Source organism: Moschus berezovskii, chromosome 22, assembly GCF_049115385.1.
Source record: "Moschus berezovskii isolate FMDL1 chromosome 22, NW_MosBer_1.0, whole genome shotgun sequence".
Classification (NCBI taxonomy): Eukaryota; Metazoa; Chordata; class Mammalia; order Artiodactyla; family Moschidae; genus Moschus; species Moschus berezovskii.
The window spans coordinates 3,161,212-3,186,873 of record NC_142481.1 but is presented as its reverse complement, the minus strand read 5'-3'; the positions used below and the strand labels follow the sequence as shown (position 1 = coordinate 3,186,873).

Sequence of the window (25,662 nt, the reverse complement as noted above, 5' to 3'; positions counted from 1 at the left end):
CCGGGTCTGGAGAAGGGTCATTGGCAAGTGGGGACTGTAACTGAAGCCTCCCCCTCTTCAAGAGTCAGAAACCCTTGGATTTAGTTATCCATTTACAGCCTCCCGGAGGGACCCTCCCAGGGCCCTGGGTTGTCGCTAGTTTGGGTCTGCAGGGGGCATTCTGATTCAACCATCCCAGCCTTTGGGACTCTGGGGCAGGGTCCCAGGAGGAGGAGAAGGGAGCCCACTGTCCCTGGGGAGTTCCCGGGAAGCGCCGCACCTGTGGTCCATGAGGTCACAAAGCCCCTCCGAGGAAGGCTCCTCCCCCAAGCCGGCGCGGACCACCCCTGCAGGGCCATGCCCGAGCCCTGGGGAAACTCCACCCCCTGCAGCCGCTGAAGTCCGAGGGGCTGAGGCCGGTGGGCTGGGACGGGGGCCGGGGCAGCCAGGCGCCGGGGTGCCGGGTCCCTGCCTCCGCGCCCCCGGGTGACCCGTCCTTTCTGCAGCCGCCATGAACCGGCTACGGAACTTGAGGCGTCCCGGGCGGCCCCGGGGGCGCCCGCAGTGGGTCCCCACTCTGGGCGAGCTGCAGAAGACCCTCCAGCAGGGGGAGCACTTGCCCCTCCGCCCGCTGCCCATGTTCGAGAGTAACTTCGTCCAGGTCCCCGGCTCCCTGCGCCCGGCGGGCGGAAGGGGCAGGAGGGGCGGGAGACACCCCACCAGGGCTGGGGGATTCGGCGGGCAAGGGGCAGCTGGGGGGCTTGAGGGGGTGGGGGGCTCGCTGTTGGGGAGCCAGAGGAGCGTAAGAGACCCGAGTGGTCCCAGCCGCTCTCTCTGGACCCCCCAGGTGACCAATCGAGGGGCCCCGGTGTACGTGCACCACGGCACCAACCGAGTGACCATGGGCGTGGCCGCCTCCCTGCCAGGCCTGGTCCTGCCGGACATGCTGCTGATGGCGCAGCCCCGCGAGGACAGGGAGTGCTCCGACCTCGTCCTCACCAGGTGCCCCCATCCGCGCCCGCGTGCCCCTCCCCGGGGGCGCGCTCTCCCGCCGCCCCGGCCCCCGGCGCGCGCTCTACTGCCGCCGTCTCCCCCTCCCAGGATGATCCCGCTGGGCCTGGCCCATCTCTACGTCCACGACCTGTCCGCCTGGCGCCTGAAGCTGCGCCTGGCCACGGGCCGCTACTACTACCTGGAGCTGGACGCCCCCGACGGCGAGGTCGGCTTCCTGTTCGACCGCTGGATGCGCCTGATCAGCCTACTCCAGCATCCCGCCACTTCCTGGGCCCCCAGGACCCTGCACACGCCCCCCACGGGCCTCTCCCACCTAGCGCCTCCTGCCTCCACCTGGCGCCTCCAGGTGCGACCCTGACCCCCACGGACGCCTGGGGGTAGCTATGGTTCTAGATTCCAGAGGGAGTCAGGACCAAAAGCCATGAAAGTACAGGAGCCCTGGGAAGGGGTCTGGAGACCTGGACCCCCGGGTCTGAGGGAGGAGGGTCTGGGGGCCTGGACCCCCCGGGTCTGAGGGAGGGGCCAGGGGCCTGGACACCCGGGTCTGAAGGGGGAGGGGTTGGGGGCCTGGACCCCCCGGGTCTGAGGAAGGAGGGTCTGGGGGTCTGAGGGGGGAGGAGGGGCCGGGGGTCTGAGGGAGGAGGGGCTAGGGGTCTGAGGGGGAGGGGCTGGGGGCCTGGACTGGGGAGGTGGTGGAGATGTGGACACCAGGAGGAGGCCCCCTTCCTGACTGCCCCCCTCCCCATCCACAGGTCCCGTCCCACCACAGACTTTCAGGTGAGCTGGCTGGGGTGTCCACTGGTCCTGTCCCCCAGTCTCAGCTCCTCCGCCAGGCATGGACAGAGCCCCAGCAGTCCCTCTCTTCCCCTCTCAGTCCCCTGGCTGAGCCCCATGTGAGTCTTCTTGGGGCCACCACCCATCATCCCTGGGTCATTGACCTGACGGGTCCCTGTCTCTTTCCAGTCACGACTGCCGAGCCCACCTTTCCTTACAAGATTCTGACAGCTCAGAGACAGAAGGCCAAGGTGAGCGGGCTGCTGGGCCCTGGGGAGGTGGGGGGTCAGGGGGAGCAGGGCGGGGCATGAGGGGTTGAGGGGCTGCACCTCCTGACCACCCACCCCACACACACACCGCCAGACCCTCAAGCGCAAATTCAAGTCTCAGGCCGTGGGCGACTCTCTGCCTCTCGTGTGGTCCCAGCTGGAGCACGTGGACGCCAGGAAGAAATCCATGGAAAAGAAGTAGGCGTGGGGCCTCGTCCCCCAGGAGGGAAGGGGGCTGGGGGTGGGTCTCGGTGCAGAAGCTGCCAGATTCACACCAAATTTCCCCTGCAGGCCCCAACACAACCTCCCCTCTGGCAGACCGAAGACTGAAGTTTCTGGTGAGCACACACCCGCTCCGTGAATGGACCTCTGAAATTCTGACCCTTCTGCAGAGGGCTCAGACTGTTTTCTCCCTGCATCCCTCCCCCTACCCCCCAGAGAAGCCCAGCATCACCATTCGGACCATCTTCAGCATCATTTCCAACACACAGGACCGCATGGAGTCTTCTTCCAAGGCAGTTGTATACCCAGGGCTGGGGCAACGCTTGAGACATAGCAGGAGGGGCGGGGGCTCTGGACCCCCGGGTCTGAGGAGGAGGGGCTGGGGGCCTGGACCCCAGGGTCTGAGGGGGGTTGGGGCAGAGTATCTGGACCCCAGGGGCTGAGGGGGGAGGGGTGGGGGCCTGGACCCCCTGGTCTGAGGGGGGTTGGCGGGGGGCCAGGACCCCCAGGTCTGAGGGGGGAGGAGGGGCTGGGGGCCTGGACCCCAGGGTCTGAGGGGGGTTGGGGCGGCGTATCTGGACCTCAGGGGCTGAGCGGGGAGGGGCGGGGGCCTGGACCCCCGGGTCTCAGAGGGGAGGAGGGACTGGGGGCCTGGACCCCCGGGTCTGAGGGGGGTTGGGGTGGGGGGCCTGGACCCCCGGGTCTGAGGGGGGTTGGGGCGGTGTATCTGAACCCCAGGGCCTGAGTGGGGAGGGGCGGGGGCCTGGACCCCCGGGTCTGAGCGGGGAGGCGCCGGGGCCGGCTTCTGGGTGTCTCCAGCGGCCTGACCACCGCTCCCTTGGCGTCCCGCACCCACAGGGTTGCTCTGAGACTGAGGGCGGCACATGCCTGGCAGGCTTACTGGAGACCCCTTTACACTGTATCTCGGAGGAGAGCCCTGAAATGCCCCAGCTGGGCGCCTGTGACGACCTGGATATGTGCGCATGGCAGCTGGACGTGGACAACCTGATGGACCTTGAGACCAGCACCGTGTCCACCTACTCCATCTGCCCGGCCGCCTATGCTCCCGACTTCCCCAGTTTTAACGAGAAGGCCAGGCCTCTGCCGCCTACCCAGAAGCCCCCAGCTGTGCCTGCTGCCCCTCATAAGGCTCCATTCATCCTTGACCAGTCCAAGAAGGTCTCAGCCATGCCTGCTCCACTGCAGATGTCCACTGCACCCGGCCCCTCCCAGAAGGCCACAGCTTATCCTCCTGCTCCCCAAAAGGCCCCATTTCAGAAGCCCCCTCATGTACCAACCATTCTCCAAAAGGCCCCAGCCATGCCTCGTCCATCTCAGAAGCCCCGTCACACACCAGCCATCCCCCAGAAGGCCCCGGCCATGGTTGCGCCATCTCAGAGGGCCCCAGGAACACTTGGTGTTTCCCTGAAGGCTGTTTCCCACCCTGCTCCCAACAGGAAATCTGTGTTCCTACCTGCCCCATCCCAGAAGGGTCTGACCTCACCCAGCCAACACCACAGGACACTGGGCCCTGACAGCATCAGCGTGCCTGCCCAAAGCCACGGAGGGGATGTGCTTGGGAACAGGAAGCCTGGAGAGAAGCCAGAGCCTATGAAGTTGATGGGCACCAAGGAGAAGAACATGGTGGAGACGAGAACTCAGAAAACGACCGTGGAGGTGCCTTTCACCACCACTGAGAAGACGTCGGAGGAAGTCCTGATCCGCAGGGCCCAGGAGATCGCCGTGGACGGCTTGAAGGGCAAGGGCAAGCTGGAGGGCAGGGTCCACACGATGGAGGAGGAGATCGCTCTGGACATGCCAGGCTTCAGATCCAAGGAGGTGGGGCAGCAGCAGACGTGGGTCAAGACCAAGAAACTGGCCATCCAACAAGCCCCCCAGGAGCAGACCAGGCCCTTCTCCGTGGAAGGGCTCACCCTTGCCAAGCTGATGATCATCGCCGGCTCCAAGGACCCCACCTTGAGGTCGGCTCTGGTTGACCTGCCCTCCTGGCTGTCAACTTGGCAGGGGTGTGACTTGTCCATGATGGGCAGGGTACCCCTCATCCCCACCCACTCGTCCATGCTGGAGGAGACACTGGCGGGGGTGCAGCAGCCGCAGTTGGGGGTCAGGGTGGAGGAGATGCCCCAGGACTCAAAGGGACCTTCCAACGTGTCCTCTCGCCCCAGGCGTGCGGCCAGCAGCCCCAAGATGAATGTTGCCTCTCAGACTCCCATCCCTCTGCCCTCCACGAGGTGGGAGGACATACCCGAGTCGCCCACCTCGCTGACCCCCATCTCAAAGATGGAGGCCAGGGTCTCCCAGCAGCCCAAGAGAGTGTCTCAAGAGCCTGAGAGGGGCCCGGACCAGGGCCCTGTGGCCACAGTGGGGTCGAACCTGGAGATCCTCCTGCCCACCCTCTTGGAAATGGAGAGTATGAAGGACGAGGCCTCCAAGGTGGAGAAGACAAAGGAGGAGCTGGGCGCCTTCACTCCTTCGCCCAGGTATTTGGCAGTGGTCATGATCCTCTCTATCTGGTGTCCACGAGGAGGCAGGGGGCTCACTCCCTCTTTCCTCACTTCCCTCTGGGCTCTCAGTGTATAGTGAGCATCGACCAGGTGCCAGGCATCATTCTATGCACTAGGGATGTGGCACTGAGCAATTCGGGGAGTGGGTTGCTCCGGGCATCTTTGGGTGTGGAGCCCAGGGATAGCCCTCAACATCCCACAGTGTAGGGATGGTGCCCAAAAGATCGCAGTAGTGCTGAGGTTGGCACCTCTGGCGACAGAATCCACATCAACTGTATCATACGTTAGAAGGCAGGAGGGCTCTGGGCACATCGCAGGGTAGGGAGAATTAGGCGTGGGGGTAGACAGGTTCCGGTACTGGGTTGAGTTGGTCCAGGAGGGCCTCAGTGAGCTGGCATCATCTGTGTGAAGATCTCAAGGAGGGAGGTGAGGAAGCTGTGCAGACATCTGGGGAAATCCGTTCCCTTCAGAAAGAACAGCCTTGGCAGAGTCCCTGAGGCAGGAGAGCATGTGATGTGCCGGACTGACACGGAGCTCCAGGATGTCCGGGAGTGGGAATCGTGGTCACGCGGGGCCTTGCAGGCCACCTGAAGTGGTGTGGGTTCGCTGCTGAGTGGCCCTGGAGGGTTTTGAGCAGGATGGCTGGAACTTACATATATTGGAAAGGATGCTCTCTGGCCGAAGGGTGGAGAGGTGGAGGGGGACTGGTGCACGCTGGGAGAGGAGTGGGACAGGCCGTTGCCATGGTGACCGAGGCACAGGGTGATGGTGGCTTGAACCAGAGGGGCAGGGACAGGAGTACGGAGGAGTGGGGCTCTGCAGGTGCTCTGATGGTTGAGCCAACGGGCCAGCTCATGGGCTGTGCGTGTTTGACGCGGCACCGAGGGTGACCTAGAGATTTGGGATCTGAGACACCCGGAAGGTGTGGCAGCAGAGGCTGTGGGTGGAGCAGGTGTCAGGGAGAAGACTGGGAATTCCATCCTGGACATCTTGCGTCTGAGATGTCAGATGAGGACGTGGCGTATGTGGCCGCACAAGAGTCTAGAATGATGTGGGGAGTCACCCACTGCGCGTGGACAGCTCCTGCAAGCTATGAGCCCCGAGGTCACCAGCGAGCAAGAGCAGGCAGAGACAAGGCCCGCGGTGTTTAGCGAGAGGGGGAACACAGAGAGGGTGAGCACGGGACAGCCTCCTGAGCCCACCACGTGAAGGAAATGACCAAGACATCATGGGAGCAGCCGCGTCGAACGCTGCAACCAGGTGAAGGAAGACGGGAGGAGACAGAACCTCTGGATTTAACAGCAAGGAGCGGGAAGACGGAGGACCTGAATGGGGCACGCTCAGGCGAGCAAGGGCAGGATCACTGAGCTGTGACTCTTGAAAATGTGACTGAGTGAAAGGAGCCAGACACACAAGGCCACGTCGTGTACGATGTGGTTTGCATGAAACGTCCAGATGAGGCAAATCCCAAGAGACAGGAAACAGATTGGTGGCTGCCTGCCTGGAGCTGCAAGGGGTAGGAGGGGTGGGGAGCGACTGCCTCAAGGATGTGAGGTTTCCTTCTGGGGTGATGAAAACGTCCTGGGAACTACGTGGTTGCACAACATTATGAGTGCAATTTAATGCCACTGAGTTGCACACTTTCAAATCATTACAGCGGTAATTTTTGCAGGGTGTGTATTTCCCCAGTCGTTACACACACACATACACATACACATACGTAAAGAGGGTAATGGAAGAGGAGGCGTTCACCAGCTCTTTCCAAGGAATTCACAGGAAGGGAAGGAGGAACCTGAAGAGGAAGCTGATTTAGGATGTGGGACACGAGAGGACTTCTTGAGAGGAAGATGTTAGTGCATTGGGATGCTGGGGTGAAGGATCCAGAGTCAGGCTTGATATTGGGGAGGCAGGACGGAGGGAAACCTAGGAGGGACTTTGGAGGAAACATGGGTTCCAGGTCAGGCTTGCCAGGCCCTGGAGCAGGAACACCCCACATCGGCACTCACTACTCTCTCCCCGCATGTTCCCCAAGCCCCCTCTAGCTTGCTTTCTCTCTCTCCAGCAGGCCGCACTCGCAGCAGTCTCAATAGTGGGATGCGACGAACTCAACTTCAGTCGCCAGTGTCCAGAGGAGCCTAGCAGGGCCAGGTAGCCCCTGAGCCCTGTAGGTCCGCCTGACACCTGGCCCTGGCGTCCAGGAGCCCGGCCCTTACCCTGGCTCTTTCCTCTTCCTCACAGGCGCCCAGGTGCTGTGCACCTCTACTGTAGGAAGCAGAGTGCTGAAAAGGCCGGGCGGGGGCGGGGTGCTTCTTGTCGGGTAGAGACCAGAGCTATCTATACGTTTATACAGGGGACTGGGCGGAGGGCGGGGGCCGAGGCCCGGGAGAGCCCGTGTGGTGGCCCAGCTTCGCAGAGATTAAAAGCCCGAGTCTGAGACTCGGCCGCAGTGAGGAGCGCCTGCTGCCTGTGTGCGCGCGTCGGCCCCGAGACGGGGCGGCGGGCGGCGGAGGGGGGTCGTCCGCACCGACCCGGCCCGGCGTCCCGCAACATTTCCTGCAGCGCAGCGGCTCCCATTGGCTGGGGCTCCGGGGGGCCCAGCCAATCGGGCCCGAGGAGTAGTGCTTCCTGGGCCGAGACCCTCGAGACTCCGCAGGAAGGGCCACCTCCGACGGAGCCACAGGCACAGCTGACCCAGCGACCCGCCGACGGCCTGCTGAGCGCCGGACAGGTGGGGACGGGGGCTGGGCTTCGGGGCGAGCGTCAGGCGCCGGGCGGAGCGAGGGGCGCGGGTCGGCCCCACGGAGCCCACCCCTCCCCGCAGCGCTGCCTTCGCCGATGCTGGGTGCTGAGTGCCCAAAGCCCTGCAAGGGGAAATGGACAACGCCGCCTTTCGACCCGCGCTTCCCCAACCAGAACCAGACCCGCAACTGCTACCAGAACTTCCTGGGTAAGACCCTGCGGGCCAGGTCAGGGGCGGCGGGTGAGAGAAGGTGCGCGGCGGGGAGGGGCGCGCCCCGCCCGCGGACGCGGAGACCGTTGGGGTGGAAGGGGAGCCGGCGACGGCCGGAGGGGCGGGGCCTCGTTTAAAAGGGGCGGATCCTTCCGTGGAGGGGCGGGGCGAGGGAGGAGCGGGTCCTCCAGGTGGGGTGGAGGGGGAGCCGGCGACGGCCGGAGGGGCGGGCCTATTTTAAAGGAGCGGATCGTTCCGTGGAGGGGCGGGGCGAGGGAGGAGCGGGTCCTCCAGGTTGGTCTGGGACGGAATCTCGAAAGGGGCGGGGCCTAATTTAAAGGGGCGGATCGTTCCGTAGAAGGGCTGGGCGAGGGAGGAGCGGAGCCTTGCCTGGAAGAGGAAGGTCCGAAATGTGGAGGGGGCGGGGTTAGTGTAGGTGGGCGGGGCCTGGGAGGGCGGGGCGGGGCCCTCCAGGTTGGGCTGGGACTGAATCTCAGAAGGGGCGGGGCCTATCCTGGAGGCGTGTGACAGAGTCCTGGGAGGGTGGGAAGAGAGGATAGGCGGGGCCTTGCCGTAGGGGGCGGGGCTGGCCATCTCGGGGGGCGTGGCCACGAGGGGCGGGGAGAGTGCGGGCCTGGCGGGAGGGCGGGGCCTCCTGTGGGGGCGGGACTACACGTCTGCTCGCCCCGCCCCGCCCCGCCCCCGTCGGCAGACTACCATCGCTGCATCAAGACCATGAACCGCCGCGGGAAGAGCACACAGCCCTGCGAGTACTACTTCCGCGTGTACCACTCGCTGTGCCCCATCAGCTGGGTGAGCGGACAGAGGGCCGCACGGACGGGCCGGCCGAGGGTGGGTGGGTCGGCTGAGTTAGGACAGTGCCCACTTCCCTCTTCCCCACCCCCAGGTGCAGCGCTGGAAAGAGCAGATCAAGGACGGGACCTTCGCTGGGAAAATCTAACGGTCTGAGCGCGGCTTCTCCTCGGAAGAATCAGCCCCAGTGACATTCCCCGCCCCATCCTCTCGTCTCCCGGAAAATGGGCCCCACCGCCCTTTGGGGTGGTGCCTCAAATAAAGCAGTGTTACTGCTGGCATTTCTCGTCGGCAGGGCGAGGGGGCATCGGGAGGCCCTTCCTGTACTCTGCTGCAGACTCTACTGGTTCCAGTTGTGGGAGGGGTGAGGGAGCCCATCCCGTCCCCTCCCCAGCTCCCCGCCCCCGATCCAGCAGGGTCTGCCTTAGTCCCAGCGCTCATCCGCCAGGATGGCTCCAGGGTCCTCCTGCCTCTCAGTCCCCCACTTGTCACTCAAGTCCCTCAGGGTCCTCTTCCCTTCCTGGACCACCAGTCCCACCCCCTCCATCCCATCTCAGGTACAGAGGAGCAATGTTTATACCACCTAGCACTGACCCCGTCTCTCCCTCCCTGCTCCAGACCATTCCTGGCTCTCCACCTTTCTCTCGCCCCCATCCCCTTTGACTCCCCTCCCCTCCCCTCCCAGTACATCCCCAATCCATCACTTGAGTCTCTCCCAACAGGGTGTCCCGCCTCGCTCGGTCTTTTCAGCACCTGTCCATGGCCAGAAGCAGCCTTCTCTGCTCAAACACGTCACTTCAGTTTCTCCTGCCAACCTCTCCCTGTGAGCTCCTCCAGGACACTCCGAGCTCCAGGCTGAATTATTCTTTGCTCCCGCCCCACTCCGTCTCTGAGCCTGCCCTCAACCAAGCTCAGGCACAACAATGCTGAGGTTCATCTTGATTTCAGATGCCTCTCAAAATGTCACCTCTCTGGCCACCTCCACCACCACCACCACCATTGCCCTGAGCCAGGCTGAGTGACCCTCAACAGAACCTGGAGCCTGGGGCTTCTAGTCCGGTGCTGCCCTAGATAGGCATGGGCATGAGGGTGGGGGTGGATTTGACTGTTTCTTCTTGAAGCTGTCAGCCTCCTGGGACAGCCTGGACCCCCAGACTCTGCCTGCAGTGATCTCATAGGGTCCCCATTCAACCCCAGTGTTCAAAGGCTAATAGCCCCAGGGCTATTACTAATCATGTGATGACTTACTGGGGCCCCCCACCCACAAGCCTCCTGACCTGCATCACCTCAGTTTCTCCAGCTGTGCAGAGAGATGGTGCCAACCCCATTATCAGGAGAGGTGGGACGATGGAAGGCCCTGGGCAAGCTGGGGGGAGAACAGCTGCCTCCACCCCCCCAACCCCTCTACACTGCCCTCATCGCCCCCCTCCCCAGGGCACACCCCAAGGTGCCATTTCCCACGATGGCTCCACCGAAACCTTGGCCCCAGGCTCCCGCTCTCAGACCACAACCTGCAAGGCACCCGGGCAAATGAGGGCACAGGGTGTGGACTCAGACAGACAGGCTGGAAGCTATGGCGGGGGGTGGAGGGGGGCGGCATGAGGCATTCTCGCGACCTCCTCTGACCTGCAGACCTCTGGCCCACACAGAGGTGGCGCTGCCGCAGGGAAGAAAGCAAGCCGCGTTGCCACGCGGGCAAGGCAGCTCTGAGTCACAGCACGGACCGGAGGCCGTCTGAAAGCTCGCTGTGGTCACCCAGGTAGTGCCGAGCACAGGGTCTGACACCTGTGCGGCCACGGCGGGCTCCCGACCTCCCCAAGCGCCAGTGCCGCCACAGCCCCTCCCCATTCCCCCTTCTTCACTTCTGGGGCCAGGATCCTGGCCCCATCCCTCCACCACCTCTGGGACATTCTGACTCGCCCAGTCTCCCTGCTGGCCACCTCTGTCCCCTGGATGCCTGCGCCCAGGGCAGGGCCAGACCCACCTCACCTCCAGCCAGCGGACCAACGCTCTCAGGCCCCAAACTCTGGCTGCGAACACCTCCTCCACCACTCCCGGGCCAGTTTTGCCCGGCTGCATCCTGAAACCCCCAGGTCAGCCTCCCAGGACAAAGGAAACGGAGGCCTCCGGAGTCTCCCATCCCCCACCCCCCCACCTGTATCCCTGCTCCCCTCCCCGCTCCACCCCTCCATCCTCACCCTCTTCCAGCCTCCTCTCATCAACGCCACCCTCTTCCAGGCCCTCTGAAGCTCCTGCCTCCCCTGACAAGTTCAGGATCACAGAATCACAAAACCCTTTGCTCTGTGAGCCCTGCAGGCACTGTGCTCTCTATCCACCCACCGCACCATTCGTTGGAAGCCACTGCTGAACTGAGCCCTGGGCCTCCCATGGGCACAGAGCCGGCCTCCCCTCTGGTACCTGCCTCTTTCCCAAAGACCTCAGAGCCTAGATAAGCTCTGAACATGGGTTCAAGTCCCAGCCCTGAAGCCTGCCAGCCCCATGGCCGCAGACAGACTCCCTAAGGCCTCTGGGCTGGGGTCTTCTCACCCAGAACACAGTGATAACAACACCTACACTCTGTAGGGCCGTGGGTAGGATGATGCTGTGTGACGAGCCAGAACAGTGTCCAGCCCAGCTGCGCTCAGCGGGTGTGAGATCTCCGTCTATCAGACAACCTGCGGCATGTTGGTCCAGTTCTGGTGCCCAATATCACACCGGGTAGTGGGGTGACTGAGTGTCAGTTGCCCTCCCAATCGGCAATCCCAGGATGACCAAACCCATCAACAGGGCCCTGGAGCTCCTGGTGTGTGCTCAGTTGCCTCAGTCATGTCCGACTCTTTGCGACCCCATGGACTATGGCCCGCCAGGCTCCTCTGCCCATGGGATTCTCCAGTTAAGAATACTGGAGTGGGTTGCCATGCCGTCCTCCAGGGGCATCTTCCCAACCCAGCCAGGGATCGAACCCATTTCTCCTGCGTTGGCAGGCGGGTGCGTTCTTTACCACCAGGGCCTCCTGGGAGCTCCTGGAGGCCGAGGGTAAAAGGGTCAGAGAGCGCCCTCAAGGGGAAAAACGGGAGCCAGGCCTGAGTGTCCAGCCTGGCTCCCCTGCTGTCTCAGGCACAGCGTGCAACACTTCCTGAGATTCTGGGCTGGAATTACTTCCCGTTTCTTTCAGCTCTCTCCTTCTCCTCCGGCCAGCCTCCCCGTTTCCTTGCTCTGGCCGCCTGGTCTATGATGGGGTTCTCAGCCTGAGCCTTGACCCTCCGGCCCTCCCCGGGGGCTTGCCCAGCCCCAGCTCCACCTGGACATCCCAGGGCCCGCCGGCTCACGGGACTCAACACGGTCGGCTCTCAGCTCCCTGTTGAGGCTGGGGCTGTGTCCGCCTGGTGGCACACGGTGGGCTCCGCACAGTGCCAGCTCTGCGGCCTCAGGCGGATGCGCCTGCCCTCCGGGACCATCTGCGGAGGTGTGGGGCCATCTTGGCTGTGCTGCTGTGGAGGCAGACGCCAGGGCGCCTGGGCCATGATGCCACTGGTTTTACTGCCTACCGCCTGCCTACCTGCTTCCCCATCAACTTGTCACTCTAGCCCGCAGGTCTCGCCAGGGGCTGGCTTTGGCCCACAGGGGTACATTTAGCAAGGACCACAGACATTTTTGTCACCACGGACGGGGTGCTACTGGCATCTCTGGGTGGAGGCTGCCCTAGTCCTGAGACATAGGACTGGCAGCTCCAGGCGGCAGCAGGGCTGAGAATGAGACCCAGATCACTGCTTTCTCATCGCTGTTGTTTTCTGGTCCAGACGCTTTTGAGGGTTGCACGAAGGCTCTCAGCCCTCTGGGCTCAGAACGCACTCATGAATGTGCAGTTTATACATGGGAAATGGGGTTCCAGGAGGCCCTTGGAACCTCTAGCGTCCATCCAGGCTAAGACTCCTTGCTCAGCTGTCAAATTTGCCTAGAAGGCATGGACTTCTGCTTGTTTAGAGGGACGGGTTCCTTAGTGACTGGGTCAGCCATCTCTCTTCATCCTCCTCACTGCCACTTACTGACTGGGAGGCCCTCTCCCTCCTTACTTTTAACCTCAGGGAGAAAGCTAACAGGGTTCAGCAGGACTCGCGTGGAAAAAAAAGACACACTTTCTCATTTTAAGAGGAATCAAACAGGCTACACATAAATGGTCTTTCCTGCTGGCTCAGATGGTAAAAAATCTGCCTGCAATGCAGAAGACCTGAATTGTATCCCTCGGTTAGGAAGACCCCCTGGAGAAGGGAATGGCAGTCGACTCTAGTATTCTTGCCTGGAGAATTCTAGGGACAGAGGAGCCTGATGGGCCACAGCCCATGGGGTCACAGAGTCAGACACAACTGAGCAACTTTCACTTCAAACTTCATACATATATGAAACAAACTTTAAGGTGAAAAAGAATAGTCACCTGCTTTGAACTGGCCACCCCACTGGCCCACCCGGGTCTTCCGACAGTCCCCTCAGGCCCTCCACGTTCCTCACCAACACAGCCTGGCCTTGTCAGCCTCCAGCGTAAACTTTTCCATGGTTGTCATGGAGGAGATAAACCAAGGCCTGAAGCCCACACCTGAGCTCCAACACTTGTGATATGGTCATGAGGCCTCAATGAACAAGAAGGAAAATGTCCACAAGACACTTTGCAGGGCTTGGGGAGGGGGCGCCCAGTGTTAGGAAGCACTAATTGTCAGCTGTTAGTATTTCCTTCTGTAAAAGGGGGTTGAGGTGAGAATTAAGAGGCGGTGGGAGTTGTTCTCTGGTGGTCCAGGGGTTAGGATTCTGGGCTTTCACCACCACAGCCCCAGGTTCAATCCCTGGTCGGGGAACTGAGAACAGAACTGGATCTCAAGAAACAAGACGATTCACTGTCCTGGCCTCACGGAGCAAGGCCAACCTAGATGACACACGTGAGGGACTCTGACTTCAGACAAGGGCGATCTGGCCCCATGTGACCCAGGGTAATGGCTGGACCTCAGTTACCTCATCTGGAAAATAGGCAGACTGCCCCCCTGCATGAGACGATGGGTCTGAAAGCATTCCTCATGAACACAGTTTGTGTGTTAGTGTGATTCTTGCCTCTGTACCCGGTTATCCTCAGAGTCCACTGTCCTTTCACCCTCCCAAGCTTCATAGGGCCCAAAGTCTGGGCTGCCTCTTCCCAATCTGGTCTCCCCAGCAAGGCGCAGGGTCTCACCCTCCCAAAGGACATCTCTTTAGAACATAAATGAAATGCTTCCAGGAGCGCTGCTTATAACAACGTTTTAATAAAATAAAATAAAAAGTTCAAGTGCTTCCAGCCCCCCACCATATCCCATTCTGGTGTGGGGGAGGGGAGAGACCCCCACAGCCCAGTAGCACCAGGGATAGCACCATGATAAGACGAGGTCGCACCGGCTCCCTGAGACCACGGGGTGGCGGGGACAAGCCCCCGGCCAAACCCCCCCACCCCCACTCAGACGGCCACAGGCCGAGAGCACGCTGACCCTCCCCCGCAGGGCAGTGTCTAGGGAGGTACCCAAGCCAGCCCCCCCTCCCCCGGGCCTGTGGGGCAGCCCCGCCCCTATGGCTTTGCTCCCCGGGCAGGAAAAGGTGGTGGGCAGGGGACGGCTGGCTCCTTCAGCCCTGCGGCCAGGGCTGGGGTCAGTGGGGGGCGGTTGGCGGCAGTGGCCAGGGCTCCCTGCCAGGGTGGGGGTGGCTCAGGGGTCAGCAGTCACAAAGGGTCAAGGGTCAGATCCCTGGGGGTGTCCAAGCCAACCTTCCCTCAGGTCAAAGCTGTGCTAGAGTGGAAGGTCAACTCCTTCCCAAAGGTCCAAGAGCTCCTTCTGGAGGTGGCTCCCCGAGAAGCTGGGCAGGAGGGGATCAGGAAGGACACTGCTCTCCTGGCCCAGGCCTCCCTGTCCAGTCCGTCACGGCCCATCGCTGTTGACATCCAGGTCAATGGAGCCATGGCTGACCACCAGCCGCAGGCGCTTGGGTGGGGAGAAGGGGGTGAAGGCAAGGGCCTGCTTGGGGATGGGGATGGGGGCTGGGGTCCCGGCGGGGGCAGGGTTGGCAGTGGCAGGCAGGGCTGGCGCCACGCGGCTCAGATCCACACGGACCACAGAAGGCAGCCCATAGCGCCGGGCCCAGTGCCAGTCCTGCTGGGGGGCCCAGCGAGCACGGGGGGCCTGACCCAGGGCCACCCGGGCCTCTGCCCGCAGGCAGCAGTGGGGGCCGCAGCCTCCCCACCGGTGCAGGGAGACGCGGGCAGCTCGGAGAACTGGAGGCGGCGGGGCTCGCCGGGGCTGCAGGCGTCGGCGCCTCCGGGGACGCACCCGGAGCTGGGGCTGAGGCAGCCACTGGAGCCAGAGGGGCGAGGCATCAAGGCGGGCGCTGCAAGGCGGGGGGCGCAGGGGCTGGCAGGCAGCTGTGGAGGCCCGGGGGAGGGGAAAGGAAAGGGCAGCTGTGTGAGCAAGGCTCCTGGGAGGGCACACAGCTCCTGGCTCAGGCTGGCTGCCTCCAAGGCTCTTCCTGGTCGTCGGAGGGGACAGACCCAGGGAGTGACGTGGGAGGAGGGATGGGATAGGAAGAGGGCAAAGACAGGGCAGGGGATGGGCCCATGGACAGTGCCCACCCCATGCTCACCACAGAAGGGGTCCCGGCGCAGCAGGGGTGGGTGGGCACAGGACCGGGGCCCGTCCAGACCTTGCTGCAGCCGCCTCTTGGTCTCCCGGAGCTCGTACTTGTCCAGCGGCCGGGGCGGCAGGAGCTCCCTGGGCCGCAGTCGGAAAGCGCCCTCGCCTCTCCTGGGGGTGGGAGGGCGGTGAGGAGGGAGGGCTGGGCCCCCAAGGACGCACTTCTGGCTCCCGGCCCCAAGGACCATGGCCCACCTCTCGCAGGTGTAGCATTCACAGTGCTCATTCTTCTCGCCGAAGAAGCCCTCGCCGTAGAAACAGGTCACCTCGTCCCCCGGCTCAATGTCCCGGAGCACCTTCACGCAGGCTGCGTTTCCATCTGCAGGCACAAACTGGGGGCCAGAGGCTCAGCGCCCCGCCCTGGGGGTGTCCTGGCTCCCCGCCCCCACCGCCTGGCCTGGCCTGGGCCCCTGGCCTCACGGCCCGCCCCTGGGATGGACAGGGGCAGAGCCCCAGGACGCGCCCTGCCCAGGGCCTGCCCTCAGCGCCGGCTCCTTGATCTCCCCCTGCTTTGCCGGCTCCCGCCCTCGCTGCAGGACGATGACCTAACCGGGCCTGGCAACGCACAGGAACCGCTCCCTCCGGCCGTCCCCTGGTTCCTTGGTGGCTGGCCCCGCACCACCTGCTTCTTCGGCCTTCCCCGCTTCTCCAGGCCTGGGTCCACCCCCAGTCCAGGATCACCACCCAGCCTCGCCGGCCTGCTCCTGCCTCTAGATTCCTCCTCTGGGAGAGGCGGGACTCCTACCCACCCGCCTGTCCATCTGTCCACTGGTCTGCCCGTCCCAGCCTGATACACCTGGGAGTGGCCCTGGCCACCAACCTGCCTGATGCCAGGACTGCTGGCTGGCGTCTCCCAAGCAGGCAGGGCCAGGTGTCCGCATTCCCTCCGTGCTCAAGACCCCTCTGAGGCCGGGCCCTCAGGGTCTCCCTGCCCTGGGCCACCCACGAGCCTCAGCCTGTACCCCACGGGAGCCTCCATGGGGCGACCGAGCTCACACACGAGAGAAGCCCCTGTGCCGTGGCCTCCCAGCCCTCCAGCCTGGCACCCCATCTGAGATGCCCTAGTGTGCGCCCCTTCGCCCTCAACACCTGGGAAAACTGTACTCCTCCTCCAGCGCCTGTCTCTGACTGGTACAGCCTCGGCTCTGCGCCACGAGGGGGCTGGTGCCCCCGTCACCAAGCCCTGCCTCCTCTCCCTCCTACCCACTGTCTGTGCCCCAAACTCCACAGGACACTGACACTCGGCGGCCTTCACAGCTGTGCCAGCAGGCAAGTTCTCACCCCTTCCCATCTGAGAAGAGAAACCAGGGCCCGGGCGGTGGAGCCAGGACTCCAACCTCCTCATGTGGGGGGCTCTGGAGGGTGGCCAGGCCAGGGAGGCCCACACTTGCAGGGCGCCACCCCTCAACTCCTCCCTCCCATGCATTCAGTCCTCCACACACAGAACAGGGGGGCCTCCCTCTGCCTCCCAGGGCCTCCCATCAGGAGGAGCCCTGGATCTCCAGGAGGGCGGGGCTCTCTCTGACCTCACCTCTGGGGCCTCCCCCGCCTCCTGCTATCATCACAGCTGCAGGGGCTTCTGCCTGGGAGGCCCGGCGACAGGCACAGGCAGGGGCACTGCGCGTCTGCCCACCACCACCCTCCGCCCGACCGGCCCCGCCCCCGGCCAAGGTTTGGAGAGGGGGCACTGCAGCCAGCAGGCGGCAGTGTGACTGGGTCCCAGTGTGGCACGGGCAGGGACAGACGGGAAGCTGCACGGTCGGGTGGGGAGACCCCGGACAGTTTCTAGCTCTTCACTGACCCGAAAGCCCCTCCCCACGTGCCCCTTCCTCCCCGGATGTGGGGGCCCTCAGGTCTCACCTTGCAGTTGGGTTTGCAGTCTGGAGCCAGTTGTGGGGGTGCAGGGGAGAGAAGAGACTCCGGTCAGAGGAGCCAGAAAGCTGGGGCACGCCCCACAGCCCCGCCCCACGCCCGCGCCGGCCCCTCGCCCCGCCCCCACCGTGGTTGATGAAGGCGGCCGGGCCGAGCCACAGCTGAGCGCTGCGCTTGCGAGTCGAGTACATGATGCTGAAATCGTTTTCCCCGGCCCTCAGCAGCTCCTCGTCGGCCTCCCGCAGCTCCGCGATGCAGCCCACCAGCAGCTCCAGCTTCTCGTTCTTTTTCCTGCCAAGAAGCCGGCTCGCTGTGGGTCTGTGAGTACCTCCCCAACCACCAGCGCTGGGGACAGGGGCCTCTCATCCCAGGCCTCCTGTGGGAAGAACTGATTCGGGCCAGCGTGCTCCACCGCCCAAATGTCTCTGAAATTCACACTGCTGCCCTACACCCACAGATGCCTGGCGCGCATCCTCTCCTGCTCTTGGCTCCTCCAGCGCCCACTGCCTCAGCTTCCGGCGGTCCAGTCCTGCCTAGAAGCACTCCCCCCGCCCGCCCAGGCTCTTCACTAGATCCTTCAGTCATTCTGGGGGTCTCAGCCTTGGCCTGGCTCCCAAGTACACTCAAAATCCTCAGGCAGGCTCAGGACGCACTGCGCAGCTGTGGTCAGCCCTTCCCACTAGGCTGTGAGCAGAGGGCAGTGTTCTTCTCGCTCACTGTCCTGCCCTCATACCCAACAGTGATTGCTACTTGGTGGGTGGGGGATCTGGTGGGGATGAGAGAACGGACAGCAGTGCACTCTTGGGCACAAGGTCAGTCTGCTCCCAGCAGCCCCGGGAAGCCTGGGTCGCTGGAAGGGGTCTCATCTCCGGAGGGCTGTGGTAGGCCAGGGGAGTCCTGGGGGCCAGGCCCCACCTCCTTTCTCTCAACACAGACATCTTCGTGGCCCTGTCTCCACAGTGCCGGGTCTCCTCCACAAGGGAGGGGGTGTCTTCTCCTAGCAGTCCCCGGGGAGAGATGCCGCCTGTCAGGCCTGGGCTGCCAGTCCTGTCCTCTTACCATGCGCGAGTTGACACAATCTTGGCTCCATTTGTCTCCATGGAGTAACGGGTACAGGGCAAGATGGTGAAGCCACTTTCAGGCAGGAAGGCGCGGAGGTAGCGATAGATCTGGGGGAGGTGAGGGGGTGGGTGGGGTGAGGAGCTGGGGCAGGGTCATCCTTGGCCCTCTCTCTCCTGGGTTCTAGTCCTGCTCTGCACTGACTCACTGTGTGGTCTCAGGGGGCTCACTTCCCCTGGTGGGGCCTCAGTCTCCTCATCTGTCAAATGAAGAGGTTAGACTCCGTCTCAGAGGGCCCCCCAGCGCGCCTGTCCTAGCAGTCTCTGAGCCTTGCTTTAGATGGTCCCAATGGATAGGAAGTCAGGGAGTCCTGAGGGGCTGCGCTGAGGGTCTGCCCGACAGGGCGGAGGGCCCGGGACAGGTAGGGGAGATAGGAGAACACGAGGGCCAAGGGGAGGAAAGGGAAGGGCTCCCTCACGTGGGTCTTGAGGGCAGCCTCTTGCCGTGGGCCCCGGCTCTGGAAGTAGTGGGCCATCCAGCCTCCCAGCGTCAGGGCCCGGTACGCAGCCTCCAGGTCCCGCTGCCTCAGGAAGGCCTCCAGAGCTGAGCGCAGGTGGTGCTGTCGTCGCAGGGGGGGCACGGGGCTGGGGGAGAGGGCATGCCTGGGTCCCAGGGCCTTGGCCTATTCCCTGTGGGCCTTCCCAGGCCCCACCCCCACCGCCGCTGGGAGCTGAGAGGAAGATGGGGCAGAGGGGTGGTGGTGGCAGGTCAGGGGTCCCGAGATCCCTGGGTCCACCCTCCCCGGGGTCGCCTCACCTGACGTTCATCTTGTGGGTGCGGAAGCCGAGGTAGGGGTCCAGGACGAGGCTGGTGGCCAGGTCGTCGTTCTCACACAGTTCTCTGGCGGTTACTCTGTCGGGCCCCATGGTGCCCCACGCACCATGCTGCCTCTGGCAGCAGCGGCAGGGGGCGTGGTGCTGGGATCCCGCGTGTGTGCTTGCTCTGTGCCACTTGTGAGCCCTGTGAGCCCGGGGCAGGCCCTTTGGCCTCCTCATCTATAAAGCAGGGAGGGAAGCAGCACTGACTTCGCAGGGCTCTCAGTGAAGGCGAGATGCAACAAGTGCTTCTGACACTGGGGAGACCCCCCCCAAGGAATGTCGGCCCCATCCTTAGTAGCTGCACCTCTGCAGCCTTCTAAGCCCAGACCTAAACCCTCCAACCACTTATGACAACCCCCTCTTGCCCACGCACACACATTCACAGACCCCATGTGTGCACACAGATTCCCTAGGACTCCCATATGCACATACACACACACACACATACATGCGCGCGCGCAGGCACGCAAAGGTCCCTACAGACCAGGGAAGGCTGATTAATTGGCAGTCTGGGATAACCCTGAAGGCTTAGTCCTGCAGGAGGTGGGAGTCAGGGGGCCCCCGCAGCAGCTCCTACCCCGCCAGAACCGCTCAGTCCTCAGCCCACCCCTACTCTCCCGGCCTCGGCCGCCACCCCCCCTCCCCAGCAGCCCTCGGGAGCCCTCCTCGGAAGGCTCGGGGTGAAACCTCAGGCAGTCTGGAGGAGGGAGGGTGGTCAGGGGAGGGAGAGCCGGGGAAGGCTCCAGCACCTGCTCTCTCTCCAAGGATTCCGGGGGAGGGGCGCAGAGGACAAAGCGGGGGGAGGGGGGAGAGAAAAGGAACGTGTGGAGAGGCAAAGGAGGCCCAGAAAAAGCACGGGAGGACGGCGACTAGCAAAACGAAAACAAAACAAGCCTCCGAACCCCGACGGTGGAGGCCTGCCCGGCACCCACACCAGGGTGCTTCGGGGAGTCGACGGGGGACTGCGAGGAAGGGGCGCTGGAGAGAGGCCAGGAGCTACAGCGGCTGGGCAAGGGGGCAGAGGAGACCCGCAGGCTGAGGAAAAATAAAGAGGGCGCTGCGGGACGGCGCTGGGACGGCTCTGAAGCTGCAGAGGGGCGAGAGGGTAAAGGCAAAATGCGGACACCACAGGGAGGGAGCCAGGGCAGGGAGAAGGCCCGGGCTGCCCGCGGGGGAGGGCGGCGGGAGGCGTGGGGACCCAGCGAGGACCCCAGGAAAAGCCAGCAGGGAGACCAGGGGTCCAGCGAAAGCAGAGAAGGACCTGGAGGTCCAGGGAAGGTCCTGGGAGGGTAGAGGGGGGAGGTCTAGGGGTTCCACAACGGGGTTGGAGAAGCAAACGGGGCCAGGGGGAGTCCTGGAGCTCCAGGAAGGAACCCTGAAGAGCCGCGAGGAGCGCGCCCGGGCTCCAGGGTAGGGCCTGGGTAGGCAGTGAGAACTCAGGTTGCAGGCCTGAGGTGCTGAGGGAAACAAGGGAGCAGACACGGGCCTGGGGAAGACCTGGGCGGGGGGTGGTTCCAGGGGCCTGGGCAGGCGGTGAGAGTGCAAGGGACGCGCCTGGGGGCCAAGGACGGCAGTGCAGAGTCAGAGGGCGAGCTGAGGGTCCAGGGAAGGCCCTGAAGCGCGAGAGCGGGGACTGGGGGAGGAAGCGCAGGGAAGGGGCTGGTCACCGAGAGCAGCCTGAGGCTCGCTGAAGGGCCAGGAGACGTGGGCGCCTGGACACGAGGAGGGGCGGGCGGGCCGGGGGACAGACGGGGCTGGGGACGACCGGGAGCCAAGGCGGCGCGGGGCGGGGGCCGAGAAGGGGCTCAGAGGTCGGGCCCCGCGCCGCCCCTCACCCGCTTCTCCTCCTCCTCCTCCTCCTCAGGCGCCCGCGCCGCGGCTGCCACCACCTCCCACAGCCTCCTCCAGCTCTCGTCAGACCGGGTCGCCGCGCCTCCAGTTAGCCCCGGCGGGCCCGCCCCGCCACGGCCACTACGGCCTCCCACTGGCCAACGACTCCGCCATTCTTCAATTGCCGAGAAGCTTGCGCCGCCCCCATTGGTCAGGCTCCGTTCTGCCCCGCCCCGATAGCCCCCCGTCGGTGCCCCTACAGAACCCCGCCACGCCCGCTCTGCCGTCAAAGCGCCGCCAACTGCACCTAGTGGCTGCCGCCGCTGTCCTTCCGTCGCTGCCATGGAGACGTGTCCCCGCCCACAGCCAGAACTTGACGCCCTCATTGGTCGAAAGCGCTGTCGCTCCGGGCGAAACTCGGGTTTGGGTCGGGTTATTTGGGTACAAGCGGAAAGAGGGAGGGTTCCGTTGGCTACAGAGCCCGCGTGTGATTTGTTGGCCTTGGATCGACTCATGATTCCATTGGCCAAGGTCTCCGCCTGTCACCGTTAGGGTCAACCCTCCCTGTTCTCTTTCTCTGGCGAAACCTTCGGCCACCAGGGGGAGAAAGCAGGAAAGCCACGGCGGACCGGCGGGCGTGAATGCGCGCGCACTTCTGTTCTCTCTTTCCATCCCCCCTACCCCCAACTCGGCTGGACCTGCGGTTGCCAAGGCGACAAAACTTTATTGACAACCTTGCCGGGTACAAAGGGCTTTTCCTTTCCTTCCCCGCTCTAGATCACCTTCTCGTCCCCCAAAAAACCCTGTTTAATTTTGAGTACCCACAATAACACTCTGTGGGTGAATCGGTCAGAAAGACGGAAGTGGGGGCTTTGGAGAAAGCCGTGACTCATGGGGCGCTCTCATGGGGCACCCCCCCCAATAGGGATCACCCTGCTGCTACAATCCTAGAAGCAAACATAATTAGCAATTCATCATAATTACGCTCAGAATAATAAGCCCCACACTTGGAGCAGGCGGTCTTTGTTTTGTTCACTGCTAAATATCCTGTGCTCTTGGAACAATGCGTAGCATGGAATAGGTGCTTTGTTAATTTGCGCTGAAGGAATGAATGCATGAAGCTGGTTTCTGCAAACAGTCCTTCTGTGACTGTGGAGAAGAGGCTTAAGCCTCAGGCGCACATCTATAAAATGAGAACCCCTCTTTGAGAGATCTTCCTGAACACCCTCCCTGGGGTCTTTCATCTGTGCTTCCAGGCTCTCACCCTCTGTTCTTACTGTCCCTTCCCCAACTAGGACTTAACCTCAGATCTGAGGTTAATGTGCCAACCTAGGCACATCCCCCGCCCCCAACTTCCACCAAGGATGACTCAGACAGTAAAAGAATTCGCCTGCAATTCAGGAGACCTCGGTTCGATCTCTGGGTTGGGAAGATCCCCTGGAGGAGGGCATGGCAACCCACTCCAGTATTTTTGCCTGTAGAATCTTCAGGGACAGAGGAGCCTGGCGGGTTACAGTCCATGGGGTCGCAAAGAGTTGGACACGACTGAGCGACTAAGCACTGCCTACAGCATCTTCACGTAGGGGAACGCTATACAGCAGTGAAAGTGGGTGATCCAGCACTCGGTATATCAGCCTGGACAATCCCAAAGCATGCTGCAAGCTGCAGAAGTTTACAGAGTCCAATGCATACGGTTAAAGAAAAAAAAAATAAACAGGAGTTGTGTGTGGACATGTAATAAAACGCAAACTTGCCTGGGTATGACATGGGGTGGGGGTGGGGGTGCCCTAGTGGCGACCCCTGGGGGAAAGCGGAGGAAATGCAGTCAGAAAAGCTACTCTGGACATTCTTACCTGCAATTATTTTTTCTAAGCTGGCAGATGGAAGCTGTGAATTCAGTATATTCCCTGTTTTTTTCTACATGTCAGAAGTAGTTCATAATGCAAATGAAATTTTGACCCACCAATGCCATTTCCAGGGTTTTATGCTAAAGAAATAATGGGACAAGTGTTAGAATATTTAAAGATGTTTGTCTCAGCATTTGTTGAAAATGAAGAAAAATAGGAAAAACTGTAATTTCCAACTGTAGGAGACTGGTCTGATTGATTACAGCATACCCCTAAGATGGAAGAACAGCAGTACCTAATAGTTAACTGAGCTCTTAACACATGCCAGTCACTTTGCAAATAGTCCAATGCTTGTGAGCTAAGTCTCTTCAGTCATGTCCGACTCTGCAAGGGATGGGCTGTTACCCCATTTTACAGATGAGCAGACTGAGGCTCTCCGAGGGGATGTAACTGACCATCAAATCATAGAGCTTGTACTCTCAGTCCCTACTGCTACATTGCCCAGATAGGATCCAGCTTGTTCTCCACCCACAGATGACATAAGAGACACCTTGGGAAAAGAATAAATCACTGACACACACTACAACTCGAATGAGCCTTAAAAGCATCATACTGGGTAAAAGGAGCCAGACTCAAAAAGTCACATATGGAATGATTCGATTTCTATGAAATATCCAGAATAGACAGAAAGACAGAAAGCAGACTGAGGGAATTCCCTGGCAGGCCAGTGGTTAGGACTCCATGCTTCTACTGCAGAGGGCACAGCTTCAATCCCCGGTCAGGGAACTAAGATCCCGAATGCCACATCACAGCAAAACAAACAACCAAACAAAACCCCCAAACAGATCCATGATTGTCCCCGGCTGAGGAAGAGGAGAATGGGGAGGGACTGATATCGGATGTGGGGTTTCCTGTTTTGGATGAAGAAATTCTGGATCTGGAGAGGAGTGATGGTTGCCAAGTGCCATGCGTGTGCGTAATGCCACTGGGTTGCATACTTTCAAATAGTTAAAATAGGGCTTCTTGGGGTCCCCGGGGTTAAGACTCCGCCTTGTAATGCAGGGGACATCGGTTTAATCCCTGACCCGGGAAGATCCCACAGCCTGCAGGGCAACGAAGCCCAAGCGCCACAACTACTAAGACTGCTCTGGAGTCTGAGAGCCGCAGCTACTGAAGCCCGTCCCACTAGAGCCAGCGCTCCACAACAGAAAAGTCACCGCAGCAAGAAGGTCGAGTGCTGCACGGAAGAGTGGCCCCCGCTCTCAGGCAGCTCGAGAAGAGCCTGCGCGGCTCAAAATACATGAATGTTTTCTAAAAAATAAAATGGTTTAAATGGCAAATTTGACATTACCTATATTCTACCACCAAAAAATCAAGCAAATAACAACAACAACAAAAATAGAAAACCTGGGAAAAAAACCAAAAGAGAGAGAAAATTATAATCACCTTGAGAATGTAGTGAAAATATGGATTCCAAGGTTTACCCTCTAGAGAGCCTGGTCAAGTATTTAATAACTAATTAATTCAGGACGTTGCTATGCAAAATGGAACCATGGACCAGCAGATTCAAGCAGGATCCTTTAGGCACTTGGTAGGAATGCAACATCTCAGGCCCCCACCCCGACCTCCTAAATCAAAATCTCCCAGATTGGTGACTCAGATTCCCAGGATGTTTGAGAACCATCCCTTAGAAGACGCCTTGTTGCAGGTGGCTTCCTCAGACAAGACATTCACTGCTGGCGAGATATTGTGGGCTTGATAAGTCTCAAGGTTGCAGGCGAACTATTAAAAGGGTGGTGGTGGTTCAGTCACTAAGTCGTGTCTGACTCTTGCAACCCCATGGACTGTAGCCCTCCAGGCTCCTCTGTCCATGGGGATTCTCCAGGCAAGAATACTGGACTGGATTGTCATTTCCTCCTCCAGGAGATCTTCCTGACCCATTGGCAGGCAGATTATTTACCTCTGAGCCACCTGAGAAGCCCCGTTTACCGAGCATTTATTTTCTAATTTGTCAAAAAGGACACCGTAGCTTAGTGAGAATCTGGAATTACTGCCTGGCCTCAAATTCTAATTCCGTCATTGACCAGTTTTGCAATGTATTTTTGTAAACCTCTTAGTATCTCAGTATCCTTCCCTGTTTGGATTTTTATTATTTTGGGCCACACTGTGTGGCATGGGGGATCTTAGTTCCCTGTCTGGAGATTGAATCCATGCCCCCTGCATTGGGAGCACAGAGTCTTAACCACTGGACCACCAGGGAAGTCCCCCATCTATAAAATGAATTAAACAGTTGCTTCTGCATAAGATTTGTTGTTTAATTACCCAGTCATGTCCAGCCCTTTTGTGGCCCCTTGGACTGCAGCCCACCAGGCTCTTCTGTCCATGGGATTTCCCAGGGAAAAATGCTGGAGTGAGTTGCCATTTTCTTCTTCCCAACCCAGCGATCAAACCCAGGTCTCCTGTATTGCAGGCAGGTTCTTTACCAACTGAGCCACCAGGGAAGCCTACTAAGGGGGAAAGTTAGCTATAAAACAGCCAATTCAGGATGAATTTTTTTTTGGAGGGGGGGTGCACCATATAGCTCTTGGGATCTTAGTTCCCTAACCAGTGACTGAACATGTAACCTGGGCAGTGAAAGATTGGTGCCCTAACCACCGGGCCTCCAGGGAATTTCCTGGATGATCATATTTTGAGGGGAAAGGTATATCTGTTTATGTGTATGTATAAATTGAATGATTGGGGGAAGGACTTGGAGAAAAGGAAAGTTGGTACACTGTGGGCATGTAAACTGGTTCACCCACTATGGGAAACAGTGTGGAGTTTCCTCAGTGGGTTAGAACTAGAATTATCATATGATTCAGCAATCCCATTTCTGGATACATACCCCAAGGAAATAAAATCACTGTCACAAAGAGATAGCTGCGTCCCCAACTTA

The 25,662-nt window shown here is 61.2% G+C and overlaps 3 protein-coding genes across 5 annotated transcripts; 2 read left to right on the top strand and 1 right to left on the bottom strand.

Moving 5' to 3' along the window:
* Nucleotides 1-84: 84 nt before the first annotated feature.
* Nucleotides 85-6,979, top strand: GARIN5B (golgi associated RAB2 interactor family member 5B). Its single transcript, XM_088830452.1, has 10 exons — nucleotides 85-640; nucleotides 827-981; nucleotides 1,081-1,339; nucleotides 1,746-1,770; nucleotides 1,957-2,018; nucleotides 2,131-2,234; nucleotides 2,328-2,374; nucleotides 2,475-2,557; nucleotides 3,117-4,759; nucleotides 6,846-6,979. Exons 1-10 carry the CDS (start codon nucleotides 491-493, stop codon nucleotides 6,871-6,873), a joined length of 2,556 nt encoding a protein of 851 aa, XP_088686578.1. The 5' UTR covers nucleotides 85-490; the 3' UTR covers nucleotides 6,874-6,979.
* Nucleotides 6,980-7,161: 182 nt separating this feature from the next.
* COX6B2 (cytochrome c oxidase subunit 6B2) lies at nucleotides 7,162-8,862 on the top strand. The gene is made up of 4 exons (XM_055410749.2): nucleotides 7,162-7,511; nucleotides 7,605-7,730; nucleotides 8,446-8,546; nucleotides 8,641-8,862. Exons 2-4 carry the CDS (start codon nucleotides 7,619-7,621, stop codon nucleotides 8,692-8,694), a joined length of 267 nt encoding a protein of 88 aa, XP_055266724.1. The 5' UTR covers nucleotides 7,162-7,511; nucleotides 7,605-7,618; the 3' UTR covers nucleotides 8,695-8,862.
* A 4,954-nt stretch (nucleotides 8,863-13,816) lies between these two features.
* Nucleotides 13,817-21,075, bottom strand: KMT5C (lysine methyltransferase 5C). Of its 3 annotated transcripts, none has more exons than XM_055410628.2 (9): nucleotides 20,886-21,075; nucleotides 18,989-19,227; nucleotides 18,651-18,816; nucleotides 18,173-18,282; nucleotides 17,241-17,404; nucleotides 17,102-17,121; nucleotides 15,437-15,573; nucleotides 15,252-15,352; nucleotides 13,817-14,973 (listed from the first exon to the last, which is right to left on the bottom strand). In XM_055410628.2, the coding sequence occupies exons 2-9, from the start codon at nucleotides 19,225-19,227 to the stop codon at nucleotides 14,474-14,476; spliced, it is 1,437 nt and encodes a 478-aa protein (XP_055266603.1). In that variant the 5' UTR covers nucleotides 20,886-21,075; the 3' UTR covers nucleotides 13,817-14,473. The 3 variants fall into 3 exon arrangements, with proteins under 3 accessions (XP_055266603.1, XP_055266602.1, XP_088686508.1); XM_055410627.2 differs by having other exon boundaries at nucleotides 15,192-15,352; nucleotides 20,886-21,070; XM_088830382.1 differs by lacking the exons at nucleotides 18,651-18,816; nucleotides 20,886-21,075 and having other exon boundaries at nucleotides 15,192-15,352; nucleotides 18,989-19,129.
* Nucleotides 21,076-25,662: the final 4,587 nt, after the last annotated feature.